Below are 19912 nucleotides of genomic sequence, written 5' to 3'. Positions count from 1 at the left end.
CCGGTACTGTACAGTACTGTACTCGAGTAGCTTGCGCGAGTACCAGTCTATGGTGGTACGATATGACACAGTCAGAAATTTTTAGAGAAGGTGAAAGGGTTTATCACAAAGAATGACGTTTAAAAAAACAAACCCCGGCAAATGATTTCGCCTAACCCATCCACCCGTGTGGCGGAATCCCTGCCGGTCGCCACGTCTCCAATGCCCCACGTTTGTCCACAAAGTTCTATCCCACCAAGAATTTCTACCACCCCATCATATCAAGCCTAGCTACCATATCGACACCTCGAAAAAAAAAAAACCCCTTTCTCCCCCACACAGCTCATATTTTAAGATGTCTTCTGTCTTTGTCGATTCGGATCTCGACCCGCTCGAACCCACCCTCCAATCCATTCTCGACCAGAAGAGTTTACGATGGATTTTCGTCGGCGGGAAGGGTGGAGTCGGAAAGACCACCACCTCTTGCTCCCTGGCTATCCAGCTTGCCAAGGTCCGTGACAGCGTTCTGCTGATATCTACGGATCCCGCACACAATCTGAGCGATGCCTTTAACCAGAAGTTTGGCAAGGAGGCGAGGAAGATTGAGGGGTTTGAGAACCTGAGTGCTATGGAGATTGATCCGAACGGTAGCATACAGGAGCTGATCGAAGGAGGTGAGTTCGGAATATTCTGTTCTGTAATAACAATAGAAAAAAAAAACGCTTGTTCTCGCTTGTCTGACGTTTGCTCCAGCCGAGGGCTCGCAAAACCCATTGGGGAACATGATGCAGGATCTCGCATTTTCCGTATGTTGTCATCTTCCGCTTTCAACGAGAGCCCGCCGGGGGTTGACAGATTACCTTTAGATCCCTGGAGTAGACGAAGCTATGTCCTTTGCCGAAGTTTTGAAGCAGGTCAAGTCCCTTTCGTACTCGACCATCGTTTTCGATACCGCTCCTACTGGCCATACCCTGCGTTTCCTCCAGTTCCCCGCGGTACTGGAGAAGGCTCTCTCAAAGATCTCTCAACTGAGCGGGAAATTCGGCCCAATGCTTAACGGTATCCTAGGAGCTCAGGGTGGGCCAGGCGGTGTCGATGAGATGATGCAGAAAATGGAGGGTATGAGAGAGGTTATTGGTGAAGTTTCCAAGCAGTTCAAGGACCCTGACCTTACTACGTGAGCGCACCCCTTCTACCGCCAGCAGAAGCTTGGCCATGTTAGCTTGGTTTACGCTAGATGATATCTGACCTTGATAAATAGCTTCATTTGTGTTTGCATTCCCGAGTTCCTTTCCCTATACGAGACGGAGCGTATGATACAGGAACTCAACAATTACCAGATCGACACACATAGCATTGTTGTCAATCAGCTCCTCTTCCCTCAAAAAGGCTCCACCTGCGAGCAGTGCACCGCTAGACGAAGGATGCAAAAGAAATATCTCGAGCAGATTGAGGAACTTTATGAGGACTTCAATGTTGTCAAGTGCCCGTTGCTTGTTGAGGAGGTTAGGGGAAGCGATAAACTAAGAAAGTTTTCAGAGATGCTGGTTACACCCTATGATGCTCCGGCGGAAGATTGAAGATGCCACAGAGGTGGGCGTTGAATACACTATATTATTTTTCCGGGAGCTTTTCCGATGTCAGAATACCTCGCTGGTCCATAGATGAGGATGGCGTACAGGTCTTAGTGGCCTTGTGTGCCGATGCCGAATAAATGATTTGCCTTACTATCATTATTCTCGTTCTCTTTAGCGCCCTGCATATCAGGACCCCCATAGAGACCCATGCGGTTCATTTAAACGCAGGCTCTCCCGAACCCCTGTTACCTAAGAACCCCTCCGTATTTATCCACGCGAATCGGAAAAATTCGTATCAAGGGGCATACAAAGATTGAAATATTTAATCATTAGAGAAAGAAGGTCTGCTACTGTAGGATACGAGCGCTATATCCCGGGAGATAAACTTTTTTTCATACACCGGTAATCTATCATCCAAACAGGGGTGGAGGTGATGTGAACACGAGCCATCACTCGTAATAAACGTAAATTACAAGGGTCCAAACTCAACTAAAACTTTGGCAACGTTAACCCTTTTGGGGATGGATAGGAGGAGAGAGACCGAGTTAGAAACAGCGGTGATGTCACCCTTGGGTATGCTAAGAGATGATACCGTATAGTCTATTCGCAGGTGAGTGGAAGTCTTTAGTGGCGCTTGTTAGGCAGCCTTCGCACCTTCCTCCCTCTTCGGGCTCCTATCTTCTACTTGAGTACATATCTTTCATTTATCTCAACTGCCTTCTGGAGACCGGGGGTGGTCACGGGTCTCCCTGGATGCCACAGAACAAAGCGATCATAGAATATCACTCGCAAAACCAAAATCTTCCATGAACCATGAATGTTATCAGGTTCCCCCGGTTTACCACCGGCCCCGCAGAGCGCAAAAGCGATAACGAACACAGACTTCTTATCCAAGTCACTTAACCGCTCCCCCACGGATATTTCGGGAATTTGGGGAGTGGTGTTCAACGAACCGGTAAACTTCACTCCCGAACATTCCCGCACTAATCCGATCAACCTTGCTACTCTTGGCGAACTATCTTTTTCCTCAATACAAACACCCAATCGAACCAGTCTGCTCTACTGAGAGCATTGAAAATGACTGTCCATTCGGGGTTTCTAAAGGTGCATGCGGGTACTCATGGCTAAGAATTTGTTCGGGCAACTAGGTAACACTATTAGGCTTTTCAATTAAACATCGCCCAGCCGCGGGGCGATGTGTTGTTGTTTCTAAGTCGAAGGGTTCCCTGTTGACTTTTGAAACGATTGAGGGGTCATGGGGAGGTCTCTCATCATGAAATTCTTCCGGCACCTGCTTAGCCGGCATGATGGACCAGTTCTTCTATTGTGCTACATAGAGCGTTCAATATATTGGATCTCAATTCCTAATTTGAGTGAGGGGACCCGTGCAGGTTGTGCAGAAAACTGGACGAATCACTATGCTTATCTCCTGCCACGGGTTCGGTCGGGTCTTTCGGCCATTGGTAGTCGTGCTGTGAAATCAATTCTTATGATCATAATAGCACCAAACACCTAACGAGGTGTGTGTGCAGGAGCTCTTCTTACATCTCATTTTGGATGTCATAACATCTCCCCCCGGATTTTGCAATGATCCTGACCATGAATATTCATGCGTTCCGGGATTTCAAAGAAGGACGAGAAGTGCTTACCTCAGACAACAGGCGAGGCATGGTGCGCTCGGTCATTCCCGTTCGGTTAAAGGGTAAAACTGCCTGCCCCAGTTTGCCTCCAGCCAGAGCCGCAAAGGCCGTGCGCGCCTTGAACGTTGAAAATTATTAGAGCCCCTCCAAAACGCTACAACAGTCACTAACTTATTTCCAAACCATGAGTACTCGAGTACATGTATCGGGATTTCGGCGAATCTGGTTGGATTACCCGATTGCCATTTATTGCGTCGGTTTGCTCCGCGGCCGTCCCATCCGACGAGTACTATATATAATATCAAGACAAGAAGAAAAATTCAAAAGCCAAACGGGGGTGAGTGAGTTGTGTGAGTGGTGAATCTCGAAGCCTTATCTGGTCATGGTCATGGTTCACACAACGAAGCATATAACAAAAATTGGAGTACGGTAGGAGACGGGGTAAAAAAGAAGGGGGAAAAAGAAAAAAATTCACCAGGAGGAGCCCTAAATGCCTCTATCATACCGTTTATTTGGAAATTTGTAGAGGGTGTTCCCCCTCTCTCCCCGAATTGAACGCTCGTATCATAAGGGGGTGTTGGGGCGCGGGTTAGGACCGGAGGGAAGGAGGGGTTGTTGTCGTTGGTTTTTTAATATTTTTTTAGGGAACAAGGTAGATTGGAGAAGACAGGCAACATTGAAATAGAGTTTGCCGCCAGGATAATGTTTCACGGCGGCTCTTGAGAGCTTAACGTTAGAGTGATTGAGCCTTCTAACCTTGTATTTACCATTAATATAAAAATTTCTTTCTCACTCTTTGTATCATACTGCACAGTATCCGAGTATGGTACATACTGTGCGGGCCGCAGGGAGCACAGGGTTTACCTTTGTGTATAGCACCACCACCACCACCACCACCACCAGGGCTTCCTCACCCTGTTCAACCTTTATCATACAAATATTTTTTTCAAGAATCACCCTATTTGTGGATTCTTTACCCCCCCTCTCTTTTTTCTTTTTCAACTTTCAATTTTCAAGCTTCTTTAACGCGCATTCGGAACTAGTTCTCTAAACCTAGAATTGGTTTCGTACTGTATTTCGCTGTCTCCCAATTGTATCATTATTACCACCATTTGAATGTAATACACACCCAAATGTCCGTCAACCTTGAACACATTTTTTTCCCCCGCAGAATTACCTCGGACACCCGCTTACCTGTCAAACGCTACATACCTGCCTTGCCTTGCCTGTCTGAGGGTAGAGGTAACGTAGTGTGTGGTATATCATACGGCGTTACCACCGTGCTTGCTGTGACTATATTATAATCGGACTCCTTCTCCTTCCAGGTCTTGTCTGCCCTCATCCCCCCCCCCACACACACACTCACTACACACATACGCACATACGCACCACGTGAAGTCTGAGGTTTCTTTCTTTCTTTCTTCCCCTCCCCCTTCCTTCCCCTCATCTCAAGGGTTGCAATTGGTAACGTATAAGTATTTAGATAGTGGTTCCTCCTCCTCTTGCGCCTCCTCTCCTCATCGAGACAAGGAAACTTCTTTTTGAAAATAAACTACCGGCGATAGGAGAAATGGAAAGTAACACCAGAAAGAAGGTGATACCAATCATCATCCCACCAACATGCTTCTACCCCCCTCCACCACCGCAGGAGGTCACGCCGCCGATAACTCCCTATTCACTTACTTCATACTCCTCCACGGGCACATCTCAAGACTCGACGACAACGCTGCTAAGCGCAATCCCGCCACCGCCGAGTATCGACGTGCCAACGTCCACATGGACGATCCAGCAGCGGCAATTCCTCCTCGGCGAGGGTGCGTGGTCGAAGGTGTATGCTATCCGTTCCCACAACATAGCGGTGAAGACACCGTCCACGCCTGCTAGTCGAGGAGTGATTGAAAAGGAGGCTAAGATATTGCACTACTTGGCTACCACCCTTCCGGACCTAAAGATTGCGCAGTTTCGTGGGTTTGATGTTTCCTCCTCGTCGTTGTTCATGGAGTTGGTTAGTATGGGAACGTTGGAGGATTTTGTTGAGCGGAGGGCGCGAGAGTTGGTTGTGGAGAAAGCAGAGGGGGGGAATGTCATGGCTAATATGAGGAGGCCGGTTGTTGGGATGGGACAGTGGCTGTTCCTGGCTGAGCGGTTGGCCGCGGTTTTCTCCCAGCTCAAGGGGGTGGGGGTTGTTCACGGGGACGTTAAGTGGAGTAATATCCTCCTGCGAGAATTCCGTCCCACCAGTGGTAATCCCGAGGATGCAGCGTGGGCAGCTTGCAAGACGAAGCTGTACGAGCCGGTTGTGGTGGACTTTTCATCTGGGCATTTTCACCTCGACGGTGGGGAGTTGCCTGAAGCCGTGAATGCAGTTACTACTGCCTTCTGCGCACCTGAGCTTCTCGAGTCGTTCATTTCTAGGCCCTCCACTTCTGGTTCACAGATTACGCCACCGGTTACTCCGACTTCTAGTTCCAGAGCCTCGGCGGTGACGACGACGGCTCCCCATCCACTACCGACGTTCCAGTCGGATTTGTATTCTGTTGCCTTGTGTCTCCTCGCAGCAGCTATTGGGAGTGAGGTGTATAGGAATGCAGGCAAATTTGTGGGAATATATGTACGCCAGGGAAACCCGGTTGGGTGGGTAAGGGGGGATGAACGGGGGCTGAGAATTGGCAGGGGGTGTGTGGTGTTAGATGTGCTGAAGGATTGCTTTGGGAAGGTTGCGGAGGAGAGAATCGATGTTGGGGTTGTTGGTAGAAAGGCTGCTGGGTGGAGAGAAGGGTGGCTGGGTGAGGGGCAGGATAATCCGAGATGGGGATGTTGAGGGAGGAGGTGAGGTTGGAGCTACATTATTAGTGCTTTCTTTTCTTTTGCCGTTGCGTTTTTTTCATTTATACTATTAGACTGCATATGACTGGGTTGGGATAGGTTTTTCTTCTGCTATGTTCTGAACCCTTGGGTCGTTCTCTCGTTGGGTGGTGTATTCGGAAATCAATATGCGACATTGGGAATAGACTTTAGGTTCCATCAAGCTTCGCAGTAATTGAGTATATTATTTTGTCTGTCTGTCTTCAACTATTGCAGTTATATACTCTGTCTAGATATTAGTATAGATGTTTAGACGAGATACTGTATGGGATGGGCAGTGCCAAACTCCCCTAACCCGTTCAACAGGTCACGATGTGGTGCAGGGGGAAACACCTCCGGGAAAATGAAGGTGAAGCAATGGCAAACAAGGAAAAAAGGGTGGGGTTAACTCACAGATTTATTCACCTACGATGGATACCTGACCCCTGACCAGCACAATATTGTAGAGGGGAGCCTGTGCCTATGCCGAATCGGAGGGTGGCGAAACTGCTCCTCTTCAATCAACCAAGTGCATCGGCCTCCAACCTCCCCTTCACCCCCTTCTCATACTTTCCTAGGTTAATTCCACCAGCCGACCAGAGTGTTATAGCCATGACCAACACCCCTTCCCCCTTTTCCTCTTTCTGCGTATCGCCAATAACGTTAACCCATTCCCCATCCCTCAAAGATCCCATAGAAAGCGAGCTCGTCAGTAGCGAGACGTCAGTCTTGATAAAGACTGACGAAGGGGGACGAGATAGGCTTAGTTCGGCGGTTGTCATATCGTAGGAAGCTATGCTGTTAAGTATAGTTATTAATTTAAGCTGTTTTTTTTCCCGGGAGAGCAGAGAGAGGGTAAGAAAGAGAGAGGGTAGGAAAGAAGGAGTGTACCAGCCAAGGAAACGGACTCGCGTGTTGGGTGGGCATGATGGGATTTGGTCGAGCGGGAGAAGTTTGGAGCCGGGCTGTGTGTAAGGTGGTAAGGAGGAAGAGGATGGCTCCATGGGTGGGCTATAGGGGGATTTATGTGTTTGATAGTGGTTTACAGTGATAGATTGGGCTTTGGTTGGTTCATTGTTCGGTTGGGATGTAGCGAAGGGGGAGAATGACTCCCGTGAGAGGGACATGAAGGATAATCTGATTAAAAACACGATAAGTGAACTCAGAGAGATAAGAAGTCACAATCTACGTACGGGACCGGTCAGATTTCCTCTTCCTCTTCTTTTTTTTTCCCCGCCTGTCATGCTTGTCCTCTACCCTCAAATAGAATACCGGTACGTACTGCCGGAACCATTTTTCCCTTCGTTTTGATCTCCGCAACAAGCTTAGGAAGTCTTGGCTGTTCGCCAAGCCACTGATATCTTTCTGCGGGCGAATCGGGAACCCCATCAATCATCTTTCCATACCTTCCTTTCTTGTGAGTGAGTGAGCGAGGGAGACTGAGTGAGTTCAAGCGAGTTCTTCAAGTTAAATCTTCTAACAACCGTTTCGCCACATCAGGCACTTTTACATACATCTGTATCCGTACCAACCACCCCCTCTCCTCTCCTCTTTACCCTCCCCGAATCGATCAGCAACCACTACGCTCGTTTCTGCTGTGACGAATCTGACCCGATCAGGATCCAGCTGTTTTTACTATCAGCTCCTTGCACGCCAGAAGGGACGAGAGAAATACAATCATGGAGAGTCGGTCGTTCAGTCCTGTGGGCTTGGACGCGCTACCTCAATCAAATGCAAATATGGATGCAAAAGATGGCACCCGCGCACCCGACACTCCTCTGGAGGAAAACAAAGACGCATTGGAGCCGGATAATCACAAGACGATCCAGCTGTCGGGTCCTGTTGTGGAGGAGGACATAAGTGGGGTTCCGGAAGTGAAAGGTAACAACAACGTCCCCGCAGAAAAATTAGAGGAGAAAAAGGAAAGGAGAAAAGAAGGGGAAAAGGTAGAGGAAGACGTTGCTAGTGGGATTGAGGAAGGAGTGTCGCCGGTTTCCGCCCCCGCCGCGACTTCGACTGCTGCCGACAATGCCACCACTGACATCGCCAACGACATCGCCAACGACACCGCCGACGACCTCGCCGCTCCCGATGTCTCACCTGCGCTTATGACTACACCCCCTCCACGACAGCTTCACTCTCCAAATATGTCAGAGAGGTTACTGGTATCTCAGCCCCAACTGTCCACGCCTCAGCAGCAAGTAGAGAGCATGCGTCGGGCAGCTGAGGCCTGCCGACCGCTCATCTTCAACGATATCCCCCCACCATCGCCCATTGTGGAACCCGGAGCCCTGCATGAGCTAGGGGACCCGGCCTCGCCCAATCGCCGACGATCATCAGCTAATGCAGGGATTGCGGGACTGGAAGAGCTACGCCGTGATAGGATGGATCAGCTCATCCACGCAACCGGGTTTGATGGCACCGGTGAGAATAGTCAGGAACTAGAACATGAGCATACTATCGACGCGTTTATAAAGCTAAATTTTGATGATGGAAACGTTTACTACGTGAAGAATTCCTCAGTCATATTTGGCCGCATGGAGGGCGCTACGAGTAACACTTTTCAACGGATTGGCCCGGACGGGAGCACGGTTATTGGCGGGGGCAACGGGTTCGGCTTCGAGCACCCGACGACATCAGGCGCCATGGGCATGAAAAGGGAGAAGAAGAAGCGAAGAAAGAAGAAGGATGGTGTGGGCAGCAAGAAAAGTAAATCCACTACCAGTGGTGGGAGCAGTGCTGCTCCCGTCACATCCCGCAAGGGCTCGGCTTTTCAAGGACAGCTGCAGTTACCGCTTTTTAGAGACCCGTTCGGATTCCAGTATGGCAATCATAACAATCACTTTACCCAGGAAGATGAGACACCTATGATTTACCTGCCCCCTCCGAACCCTTCTGGGGAGCAGGAGGTTGTTAGCGCTGCTCCTCCCAAAAAGAATATATCTCGTAAGCACGCTAGGTTGGCTTACAATGCTGTTCGGGGGTGGTTTGAACTGGATATCATGGGCAAGAATGGCGCGTTTGTCAATGAAGAGTTTGTGCAGGTGGGGACGAAGCTTATTATCAATCCGAAGGAAGGGACTAAGGTTCAGATTGGTGGTGTTAGCTTTGTGGTATACGTTCCGGAGCATTTGGAGGGTGGTCTAGAAGTGATTGAGCCCCCTGCTGTGAGTGGAGGGATGGGGAAAGGGAAGTGTGGTAAAGGGAAGGGTGGTAAAGGGAAGGGTGGAGAGGGGAAGAGTACTAAAGGGAGAATGACCTTTCCCTTTAATGATGATAATGGCATGGAGAGTGATTTGAGTGATCCCGATGCGGATATGGGTGTTGATGATAGTGAGGATAGTGTAAATGGAAATGGTGACAGAGGGGAGAATGAGAGAGGAGAGGAGAGTGATCAGGATAGTGGTGAAGAGGATGATGGGGGTGAGGATGATGAGGGTGATGAGGGTGATGTGGAGAATTCTGAGGAGGTGGAATGCTTGGGAGAGGAAGGGGAGGAGGACTCTCCAAGCCCTGAACCCGTTAAGATTGAGAAGCGCGGCCGAGGGAGACCTCGAAAAGATCAGACTGAAGCCCGCCGAAAAGAATTGGTGAAAGAGAAAGCTGCGGCAGAGCGAACAAAGGTGAAGGAGAAGGAGAGGGAGAGACGGAAGAGAGAAAAGTTGGAAGCAGGGCGAAGGGAGAAGGAACTTGAGAAAGAGCGTGAGAAAAAACAATCAGAAGCTCAGCAACAAAAAGAGGAACGTCGACGTCTAAAAGAGCGATTGCAGAAGGGGAAGGAGAGAGAGAAGAAAAAATTGCATCTTCCGGTGTCGGTGAAGGGTGGCAGAGAAGAGGCCAAGAAGGAAAGGAAGTTATACCTTCCCCCTCCACTTTCGGCCAAATCTGAAAAACCCTCTGCTCTGACCCAAGAACGAAAGGGTCCAGGGCGACCTCCCAAAGGTATAAAACATGAGGTGCGAACTCAAGCTCCGTTGCAACCACCACTCCAACAATCTCCATCTCCCACTCAGCAACCACAACAAGAGAATTCTGCAAATTCTCAACAAGATACCGAGATGTATCTCTCTTCCTATCGCGACGACCTGCAAGAACTTGCACCCCTAGCGGCTGCCAACCTAGCTATGTCTATGCCGATTGACCCCGCTCTTTCCTATGATTTGCCCCAGGAGCATGCCCAACCTGCGCCAGCTGTTTTCCAGCAATCTCCGAAGAGGGAAAAGGGGGGAAAACCAAAGAAGGAAAAACCACCCCCAAAGAGGAAGCGCAGTCCCTCTCCCGAAATTAACGAGGCTGATTTTTCTCCTGAAGCTTTGTTGAAACCTTCGGCCTCTTATGTCGTTCTTATTCATGAGGCAATTTCCTCCTCCGAGAGAGGCGCCTTGACTTTACCAGAGATCTACAAGGCCATTGAGCGGAAGTATCCTTACTACAAATTAAGGGTTACTACCAACGGATGGCAGAGTAGCATCAGGCACAATCTTAGTCAACACAGAGCTTTCTACAAAGTCGAGCGCAGCGGGAAGGGTTGGCTATGGGGCTGTACAGAAGGTGTCAGTATTGAGAAGGAGAAGAAAGGTAGCGCGGCTACTCGTTCTATAAGCTCTGCAAGCCATGCATCTGGAATTTCCGACGGCCATCGCAATGATCAGACCGGGCAGATGCCATCAGTTCAATATTGCAATGACGCCCCACCTCAATCTGCACCGCAACCCCCTCAATACTTACCACACACCCGATCCCAGCACCCGCAATACCAACAAGCTCCGCCCGCGCCCAGCATTATTCCAACTCCCCGTCTACCTCCCGCATACTACGCGCCAATTCCCAGTGCCGCAAGTTTAAGGCAGCAGCAGCATATTCCTTCCCTACAACAGCAGCCTCCAGCGAATGTACAGAGTGGTGGATATGGCCCGGATGTCAGGGAGGCGATTATTGAACTTCAAGTGTTGATCCAACACCACAAGGATGCGCCCGGGCCACGCTCTCCTGAGATTCTGAAGATGGCAACTGAAGTGGTGCACAGCTTGATGAATAAAGGCCCGGGTGACCCGGGTGCAATAGAAGCTATTAGTAGATTGTCTGCCATCATTATGCAGATTAATCCCCCTGCGAAGGCTGTTACCCGATTGCCGGTGCCACAACAACAGTACCAGCAACAACATGGGCAGATTCAAACCGGGAAGGGGAAGGAGGTTGCTGCTTCAGTGGTTGGTATCGATGCTACTACTCTGACTCCTACCGCGGTTGCTCAAACGGCTCGCCAGAGCAATGTCGTTGGCAGTGCTCCCACTGCTGCTGGGAGCAACCACGCGCCAGTTGCAGCTCCTCAGGCGAATAAACATTCCACTCCCATTAGCATTAAAGACCTCTCCCCAGAGGAGAAGGCCATGCTAGTCAAGAGGTTGCTGCTAGCTAAGAAGCAGAAGGAACAGGCTGCGGCAGCAGCTGCCGCCAATAGTGTCTCTTCTGTTAGTCCTTCAGCAGCGGTATCTACGCCTGTTCTCGTTACATCCGCACTCACACAAACGTCTCTCCATGCCCCATCTCCAGCCGCCAAACCCGTCTCTGCACCTATCCCTATTACCACCGCCTCTGCAGACTCAACACAACTTCCGGCGACCCCCACCTCTACCAAACGGCCTCGCGAGCACGAACCAGAGCCTCAGGACTTGGAGGCAAAACGCCAGAACACCGGCTAGACAGCAAAAATTGAGAAAATGATCCTAGTCCTTTCCGATTCTTATCGTTTCTTTATTTATCATTACCCTCTATAAACTAGAGCGTCCGGCGGAATTGTTTCTCTTATTGTATTCTCAATTCTATCATCTCCTATACCAACTATCTCCTCTTTTTTATATATCTCTTCATCGGCTCATGATTTTTTTGCGCGCTATAGCTGTATGCTCGCTCCGCTCTCCTAAGGCATAATGGTATTGTGGCATGTTTTGGCGTTTTTTGTTTCTTCTGCTTCTCCCTTCCCGACCCGGATGACTTTGCGCAGGTGGGGACGGAGGGCAGAAGTTGGAATTCTGGTGCCCATGGCAGAAGGGGAGGTACAAGGTGGGTAAAGGGAGGCTGTCAATAATTTGGAATGAATTCCGGGACAAATATTTAACATTGGGGGAGCGATGCCGCCTGGAAGGCCTTTTCCTTTTCCTCTCCCTCTTCTATTTTCATTTCCTTTACCTATTGTTATATTCACTTTGATTCTTGTACTTTCTTTTGAGATATTGTTTTTTTACCATATTTTCCTCTCCATTCTGCCCCCCCTCTGCTTTTTTTTGTTATTACTACTTTTGTAGTTTTATGACGTGGATGTAAGTAGGTTGATGGCTTTTTCGGCTTTGGATCCTGTTGTATTGGGAGAGTTGGTGTGTGATGCAACTGTGTTCATAAAGTGTCACTCGGCGAGTTGTGTGTTTCGGGATCGTCTAAAAGTGGATTTGCTATTCCCTGTATTATTAATAGTTCTGCCTTCTATCGCACGGCCAAGGCCTTACCACTGTGTGGTGTTGTATATACCTGTTATATACCTGTTGTAGCAATTAATGCGTACGTCGTGGACCACGTATGTATTGCTACACATGGACGCTTTCCTTGCTTGTGTGTATGTGTATATATTCGCGGTCACTGCCTGCTTCCTTAAATACCAGTAGTGTATGATCTCTCCTCTTACTTTGAAATTATACCTTTCTACCCGCTCTTCAAATTAATCAATGGATCATCTTAACTTGTCGTGTTCCTACAACATAAATTGTAACGAAAGTGCCATGTATGCGTAACGATACTATTAGGGGGACTTCGGATTGGGGAAATCGAAAAGTCGTTTTCCACGTAGGATACTCAGCTGAGGTTGCTCGATCAAGCAAACGAGATACGGTGAGTCAAGTTTAAGCACAAGGTGGGGTCTTGTGCTGCCAAGCCCCCAACGGGGGAAGTGTTTCCAAGAAGTATCATAACTTGGAGGAGAAAGAAATGTATTCCATGGAATAGACGTTTATTGAGAGGCTGTCTTAACTAAGAAGGGCCACTGCTGCCAATGTGAACATAGTCCACAACCTTATCCCCGACCCTCTCCAACATCGCCACAAGTTTACTCCCAGCGAGCCAGATATTTCTCGCGACCCACGACCCTTATGTCTACAGCGCCATGCCTCAGGAGCATCTCCACCACCTTCCACTGACCCATCCTCGTGGCAATATGCAGTGCCGTCCGGCCGGACCGATCGAAGACATTAACATTAACTTTCGGATGGGCCAGCAGCAGCAATTCCACGATCTCGCACATGGCCTCACTCAAGAACCCCCCCTCCATTCCCCTCATCCCAGCAAACTCCTCCTCGCGCGTCTCGCCACTGAGAACCGCTGCCCTGGCTAAATTCGCATCTGGCGAGATTGTGCTCGGTGACAGGGCGCCTTTCCAAATTGCGAACATCAATGGGGTAGTCCTCGACAGCGGCGCCCAGGAGTTGACGTTGGTCTGGGAATTCGCCAGGAGCGCTCGGACCGCGCACGGGGAGCCATTCTCTATAGCGTAGTGCAGGAGGTTTTGATCCGCGCGCGATTTCCGCACGTTTGTGTTTGTGCGGGGGTCTTTGAAGAGTGCTCCCAGCACACCACTCGGCTCCGCTTCTCTGGCAGCGAGCTTGATGGCGAGGCGGACTGCCGCGCCCGGTCGTGGACCCGTGTTAATCTCTAGGTCCTTCCTGGAAAGGAGCACTTTCAGGATGTCTAAGCTGCCCAGTCGGATTGCTATTATCAGGGGGGATTCCGGATGTGCGCTGTAGGGGTCCTCGGCGTTTGGTGATATGCATGAGGATAACAGGGTGGCTATTATGCTAACTGCCCGAGTGGGGTCCATGAGAGGGATCTTTCTGATGGCCTGGCAGAGGAGTGGCACTGAACCGATTTTTTGAAGGATTCCCTGGGAATAGAGGCGTTTTAGCAGTGATTCATCTCCCCGTCGGGCAGCCGTGTATATCCCCACCGGCAGAGGTGTGGAGAGGTACTATGCTGGAGACTGCCGAAAATGGCTAGTTCTAGTGCTGCGGTCAGGTACGGATGAGTGTTGCTCAGCGCTGCTATGTCCCGTGTCGGTAGGTTTGAGGTTATAAGGAGAAGAAGTTCGGCGGGGAGGGTCGTAAGAGACATTCTCTGCTGCTGCTGGGTGGCTTGGAGGAGTGGCAAATTGGGGTGTTTTGCTATTGCGAATTGATGCTTATTATGTGAACAGGGATGCAGTTTCACTGCCCGAGATCTACTTATATCAGATTGGGGGTGGGGGTGGGGTCCCGGCTATGTGGTGCTAAAGTAAATACATATACCCCACCCCCACCAGCGAGAGCTGCAGTCGCAGTCGTTTGTATTCCAGTAAATTGGTCCCGAACTTCATAGTATTATAGTGCAGTATTATATCATCCGAGCATAGCATCCTCCTTCGTCTCAATGCTCACGGGAAAAGTTGGCATTCCACTCATTTTATTTTTTCCTATTGCTCGCACTGTACGTAACCCGATCTTGTTTGCAAAGCACCGATAATATACTCGGCGTAAGAATTCAGCCACTTTCTCGCTGGACTGACACTGCCAGCTTGCGTGATTGTGCTATCATCAGGAGGTCAGTGCAATCAGTGATGACTGACTGACTTGCTCATGCTGCTAACTTACCGGTGAGCGCGGATTTACTATTATGCAGTGATGTGATGGAGATAACGCTGACCTGGAGCTTGCATTATTTTTGATGGGGGGGAGGAGAGTAAGTAAAATAATAGAGATACCCATGCGGTAGTGAGATCGTCCACGTTATCGAAGGAATGAATGAAGTCTATACAACCAACCTAGCTAAGGCAAACTAAACCAAAATGGCTCAACACTCACTAAATAACAGACGACAAACAAACCACCTCCCGATAAGAACTACGGTGAAACCTCCGCTATCTCTAACTCTTGGGAGACTAGATCTCATGGAAGTGATAGAGGGATGGGAAGTAGAGAATAGGCTTGGCAGAAGAGGGAATGCTGAAGAATAAAAAGAGTGATAATTCATGATACGGCTGGATTTAATTTTCAACTCGTGCGTGTGTGGGGAAATAGTGTATTTCCCCCAGATTACGGATTTATCCCTAAAAGCACACATATCCTCGAAACTCTATCATGTTAATTGAAGAGGGAATTTTTTTCCACACTATAGGTCTATGGTAGCAGCAGGAAGATTGAAATGTACTTGATTTTCTTTCCTGCCCTCCTTCAGGCCTTTACAATATCTGAAAATCTATCTGACAACTCTCTCCTCCGCGGGAGAATAATGTGAAAAAATAATAATTTCGCACTGACAAACCCTAGAATTTAGGGACATGTACAGCCTAACAGAGGGGAACTAATAGAACCCTTAGAACTTAGAAGGGGAAAGCTCATAGAACAAAACTCGTCTCCCTACAAGAGATGGAAATATTGGAGTCCTGAAAATACCTGAGGGTGGAGTAGTTAACGGAGGCTTCACTGTAGGTGTGATTATCGATTCTGTCAACCGGCAAGAGCACACTCTCTACGCTCCGTTTGCACACGACTTATGATCCCTCCTCACACTGCAAGGCAAGACACAAGAACGAGCACAGTACCGGTATCTTGGATAAGGGGAAGGGGAGAAAAAAAAAAGGGTGTTGTACTGTATCTAATAGGAGCGATCGGACAAAGAACCCATACGAAAGGTGCCGGGATAGCATACGATGTTTCTCAAGCACTACCATATGCTGTCCAACCGGAGGAATACAGTACCAGAGCAAGGCATTTGTCCCGAGTGACAGCTCCTGAAGAAAAAGGACGGTAACGCACCGCACTGCACAAGTAAGTTAATAATAGCCAACAGGCACGCGAGACTGAAGTCGGAAGTTAGAAGTTGGAGGATGGCTGGAAACGGCTTGGCCGGGTGGGAGTACCGCTATCGGTCTGCGCTCCCAGACCGCTGGGCGTGATACACTCGTTGCTTATCTGCCTCCGACAATGGATTTATTGGTCGAAATGATAAGACACTTTTCCATGGATCAACTATAAGTTGGGACCGGGAACTGGAGTTGGGAGGTTAAAATCCCGGAATTGGGCTGCTCGATACTGTAATGTATTGCTATGCGATGTCGTTTGTTGGCTAAGGTGCAAGTGTGCGTAAGTTACGCTTCTGCGTGATGCCAGGTCCGGAATCGGGGTATGCCTGAGTCTCCTCGAGGAAATAATCCCAGGAAATCCCGTGCTTGTGCATGCAGAGAAAGAAATGCACGGCGGGCCGGGAGTTGGCACCGCACGTCGACAGTTTGGGGTCCTATTTTTATTTTTTTTAAACTGGGATGATGAGGATTGAATATTGTGTGCCTCCTTGTGTTGTGTGGAATTGTATCGTAGGCGGCCAAGACGAATTGTACAGCACAGTATACATGCGTTATAAAAAAAAAAAACCACCAGTAACCAACGTGACTACTGTAAATTCGAGATCGAAAGAAGAGCATTGTGTGCTTGAGACTCTGGTGGAAAGGAGTTTTTTTTTGTTGAATACGGCAGGTAGTAGTATTGTTGGGCAATTGTGTACTGTACTGCACAATTGATTCTGACAACCCGCAATATCTTAGAGCCCGTCTTCATCTTCTCAAAGTCTGGAATAAGACGCTTGGGTTTTGCTTCTCTCGATATCAACACGGTAGTACCAACTATCCTGTGCATGGGAGGTAGACAAACACCCCGAGGTTGCATTCGTTATCTCCTTGTCTTTGTCCCCGCAAGCATTGTTCATAATATTATATCAAATTAAAGATGTTCCCCGAGCCTGAGTGTCCGAGTCTCTCCATGATACCGCCCTGACAGCCCGCACACCCGGACCCCATGCTGGCACACAAGTGATGTCCGCTATCTTCTAGGGGGCAGTGAATGCCGGTATGATAATGCAACTATCTTAAGATAACTTTCACTGAGCAAGCGAAGTGAGTCGGCACTGAATATTAAGGAAATTTATGCACTGTCCTCCAATCCTCGCTCCCGACGATTATGCGAACTTCCCGACCGAGAGCTAGAGGATGTAATTGATACCACGGCTCTGGGAAATAAATGGTGGATCATAATACTATGGGATATATCTTGCAAGTACCTCGAGAAGAACTGGAATAATTGAAAACTCATTCTAGGGCATTGTGGATTCTTCTCCTGATAAAGTCCGCTGAACCCTCCTTTAGACGAAGTAATTCGAGTATCATAGGTTTGGCAATTCTTTCGTTCGTATTGCATGACCCCCTCCCCCGTCCGATCCTCCGAGCTGCCAAACTTGAAGTATTTTTGTTTCCCATTTTCTCCATTGCTCATATGGCTGTGGTGAAACTGTGAGCAATGTTGACAGGTTTTTCTCTCTTGGGGATAGATATACTCCCACTAGTATATGCCAGCGGGGGAAATGTCCCTGAGCTGTGTTAGAACATCGAACCTCCCTATTTATGGAGGGAAAGGAGTAACAAGAGAGAGTAAGAATGGTGATTAACACAGATATCACTGTGTTCACATTGGTTGTTGCAACTCGGAAAAACTGAGATTGTATCATAGTTTTTTTTTTTTTTTTTTGACAGGTGGTCTTTTTTTTTTCTCTTAAATTAATGTCCCGAGCCAGTGCCGAGGCCATACCCATACAAAAAGGTCCAATATTGGTTGAAGAAAGGCCAGAAGTGTCCCCCTCAATTGGAAAAAGGTTGTTCAGTAGCACATTTAAAATTATAGGAGAAAATAAAATAAAAAGATATGATATATTATGTATTTTTTTTAAAAAATGACATCTGTTTTCCAAATTTGTGACAACTATAGTAAAAACAGAAATAACAAAATGATTTATTGACATAAATGAAAGCTGACAACTTGTTATTCTCTATAATAATTACATTAATAAGTGCCATAAAGAAAAGGAGAAAAAACAGAAAGAAAAAAATTCAAATCCATTAAGAACATACTATTTGTACCAGCTCTAACCTCAAACTCTCTAATGAGTTGGTGTAAAAAAGTAAAATAAATTGAGAATAAACTATTTTTGCAAGCTTGAACCACAGTCCTGCTAGTGTAAAAAAAAAAATCATGGATCTTATATGTGAGTAGAGACCTACATGATCAAAATAGAAATATATTTTTATTGTATATGTTAGGCAGAGACAACTTGATAGACTTCAAGATTGTCTAGGCCAATCGAGATTCGTTTCTGTAGACAGAGATTGTCTAGGAAGGCTCGGACTTGGCTTGTTTCGTTTATGACTACTAGGAGCGAAGTAAAGTAAAGTAGGTAGAATCGTAAAAACAATATTATATTGTTAAGGTCTCTTCTCCATTGCTTGATGATGTCTAAAGCTTGGAAGGCACTTCGATATTTATATTCCACGTCTGAGTGTTTGCGGACTACATCTATTTATCATACAACTATGTACTTCTTCAATCGTAATTCGCAACGTCGAGTTTTCTTCTAAGGTGCGAACACTGGTGGACCCTGAAAACCATCACACCCTCTTCGGTAATTACGATATTTCTTCTTAGGAAACGTACTGTCCCCAATAGTAATATCCTGATTAGCAGAGTCTTTAGACTTATGGCCTAGTTCTTAAGTTGAACTGAGTTGGCTCCAATTGTCTTCGCCATTGATAAAATGATCAGTCTTATCCACGGCTATATCTGCAAAGGTGGTTGTCATTACAACCATCGTAGGTCATTTGATTCCAACTCTTCGTAACTCCATACCCAACAGATAGATTTTCTTTGGATGACTTCCTATTCACTCGCAGGAAGCCACTCCACTAGACTGGTAATTAATCCCTCAGTCGGCAACCTTTGGTTGCTCTCTGGGTAGTAGGTTTCAGTAACCATCGTAGTATTTGAGAATCACCCCATGACTACAACGTGTTCCGAAACCCAGTTGCAACACTCCGTGAAGTTCATTGGCTTCTTTAGTAGTGTTTCTTTGGAGTTCTAGACTCTTCTAGTGTATGTGATTGTATCGGTCTCTAGTAGAGATCCTTTACTATTTGATACCATCTCATTATACGAAATCGTCCCGTTACTTACGGCCCATGCCAAAGGTCTCATACCTTTGAAGCCTAGTAACTCTCTGAGTAGTTGACGGAATTACTCCGTTCCACTTCCCAGGCCTAGCCGAAGGACCCCTCTCATATATCCTATGAACAGGATCTGGTCGGACAGACGGCAGCGATGTATACGGTGTTATTATAGCACCTTGAATTCTGTGGTAATGTAGTCACAGGACACAACTGAGATTGATATATGTGAGGACGCGCGGGCTCCGTAAGAGAGCCGGAGGGGGGTGTTGGAGACCAGAGATTCCGATTCCAACTGGGGTTACCCTACTTAGGGTGGTTCCTAGATATCGGGTTCTGGTATTCCTAACAGTATATACTGTCAGAGGTTCTGTACCCACAGGGTAAGACTGAAAGTAGTAAATTCTATGTCTTCTTTAGTACTATTTTTAAGTAGCTTGTAAGTAAAGACACTTTTGAAATAGAGTTTTATTATAACTTTAGCAACAACAGTAGGTTTGAAAGAAACTACTGGGATCAAATTAGAGGAAGTAGTATAAATTGAAATTTCAACAAAATCCTTAGGATGAGAGTGAGTAGTAGTAGAATTCTCAGCAGGAGAAATTTCCCATTTATTGATAAGGATATTTTGGCTTGCTTCAGAAACCAGTAACAATATAGACATTTTCAGAAGAGTTGGTAAGTGACCAGTTAGTATCAACCTAGAGCCATTCAATTATTTCTGATATGCTAGTACACATAATTAGTAGTGTAGGCCAGTTTCTCTTTCCAGGATAAATTGACCCTGTGTCCAGGAGGGTCGGGAAAATAGG

At 47.6% G+C, this 19912-nt stretch overlaps 3 protein-coding genes; 2 read left to right on the top strand and 1 right to left on the bottom strand.

Moving 5' to 3' along the window:
• Positions 1 to 250: 250 nt before the first annotated feature.
• On the top strand, positions 251 to 2301 carry GSTUM_00007354001 (uncharacterized protein). XM_002839360.2 has 4 exons: positions 251 to 653; positions 733 to 785; positions 846 to 1156; positions 1241 to 2301. The coding sequence occupies exons 1-4, from the start codon at positions 335 to 337 to the stop codon at positions 1557 to 1559; spliced, it is 1002 nt and encodes a 333-aa protein (XP_002839406.1). The 5' UTR covers positions 251 to 334; the 3' UTR covers positions 1560 to 2301.
• A 3925-nt stretch (positions 2302 to 6226) lies between these two features.
• GSTUM_00007353001 (uncharacterized protein) lies at positions 6227 to 7044 on the bottom strand (the record flags this gene model as incomplete). XM_002839359.2 has 3 exons in its annotated part: positions 6227 to 6286; positions 6455 to 6838; positions 6932 to 7044. 2 exons carry the CDS (start codon positions 7042 to 7044, stop codon positions 6562 to 6564), a joined length of 390 nt encoding a protein of 129 aa, XP_002839405.1. The 3' UTR covers positions 6227 to 6286; positions 6455 to 6561.
• Positions 7045 to 7572: 528 nt separating this feature from the next.
• GSTUM_00007352001 (uncharacterized protein) lies at positions 7573 to 11742 on the top strand (the record flags this gene model as incomplete). XM_002839358.2 has 1 exon in its annotated part: positions 7573 to 11742. Exon 1 carries the CDS (start codon positions 7720 to 7722, stop codon positions 11740 to 11742), a length of 4023 nt encoding a protein of 1340 aa, XP_002839404.1. The 5' UTR covers positions 7573 to 7719.
• Positions 11743 to 19912: the final 8170 nt, after the last annotated feature.

The sequence above is a fragment of the Tuber melanosporum genome (genome assembly GCF_000151645.1).
Source record: "Tuber melanosporum whole genome shotgun sequence assembly, scaffold_35, strain Mel28".
Lineage (NCBI taxonomy): Eukaryota > Fungi > Ascomycota > Pezizomycetes > Pezizales > Tuberaceae > Tuber > Tuber melanosporum.
This window is presented reverse-complemented; position numbering and strand designations above follow the sequence as displayed.

Coding starts and splice junctions, on each gene's coding strand:
- GSTUM_00007354001 (XM_002839360.2), top strand. CDS start 335: ATGTCTTCTGTCTTTGTCGATTCGGATCTCGACCCGCTCGAACCCACC. Junction 654..732: donor ACAGGAGCTGATCGAAGGAG/GTGAGTTCGGAA, acceptor CGTTTGCTCCAG/CCGAGGGCTCGCAAAACCCA. Junction 786..845: donor TGCAGGATCTCGCATTTTCC/GTATGTTGTCAT, acceptor GATTACCTTTAG/ATCCCTGGAGTAGACGAAGC.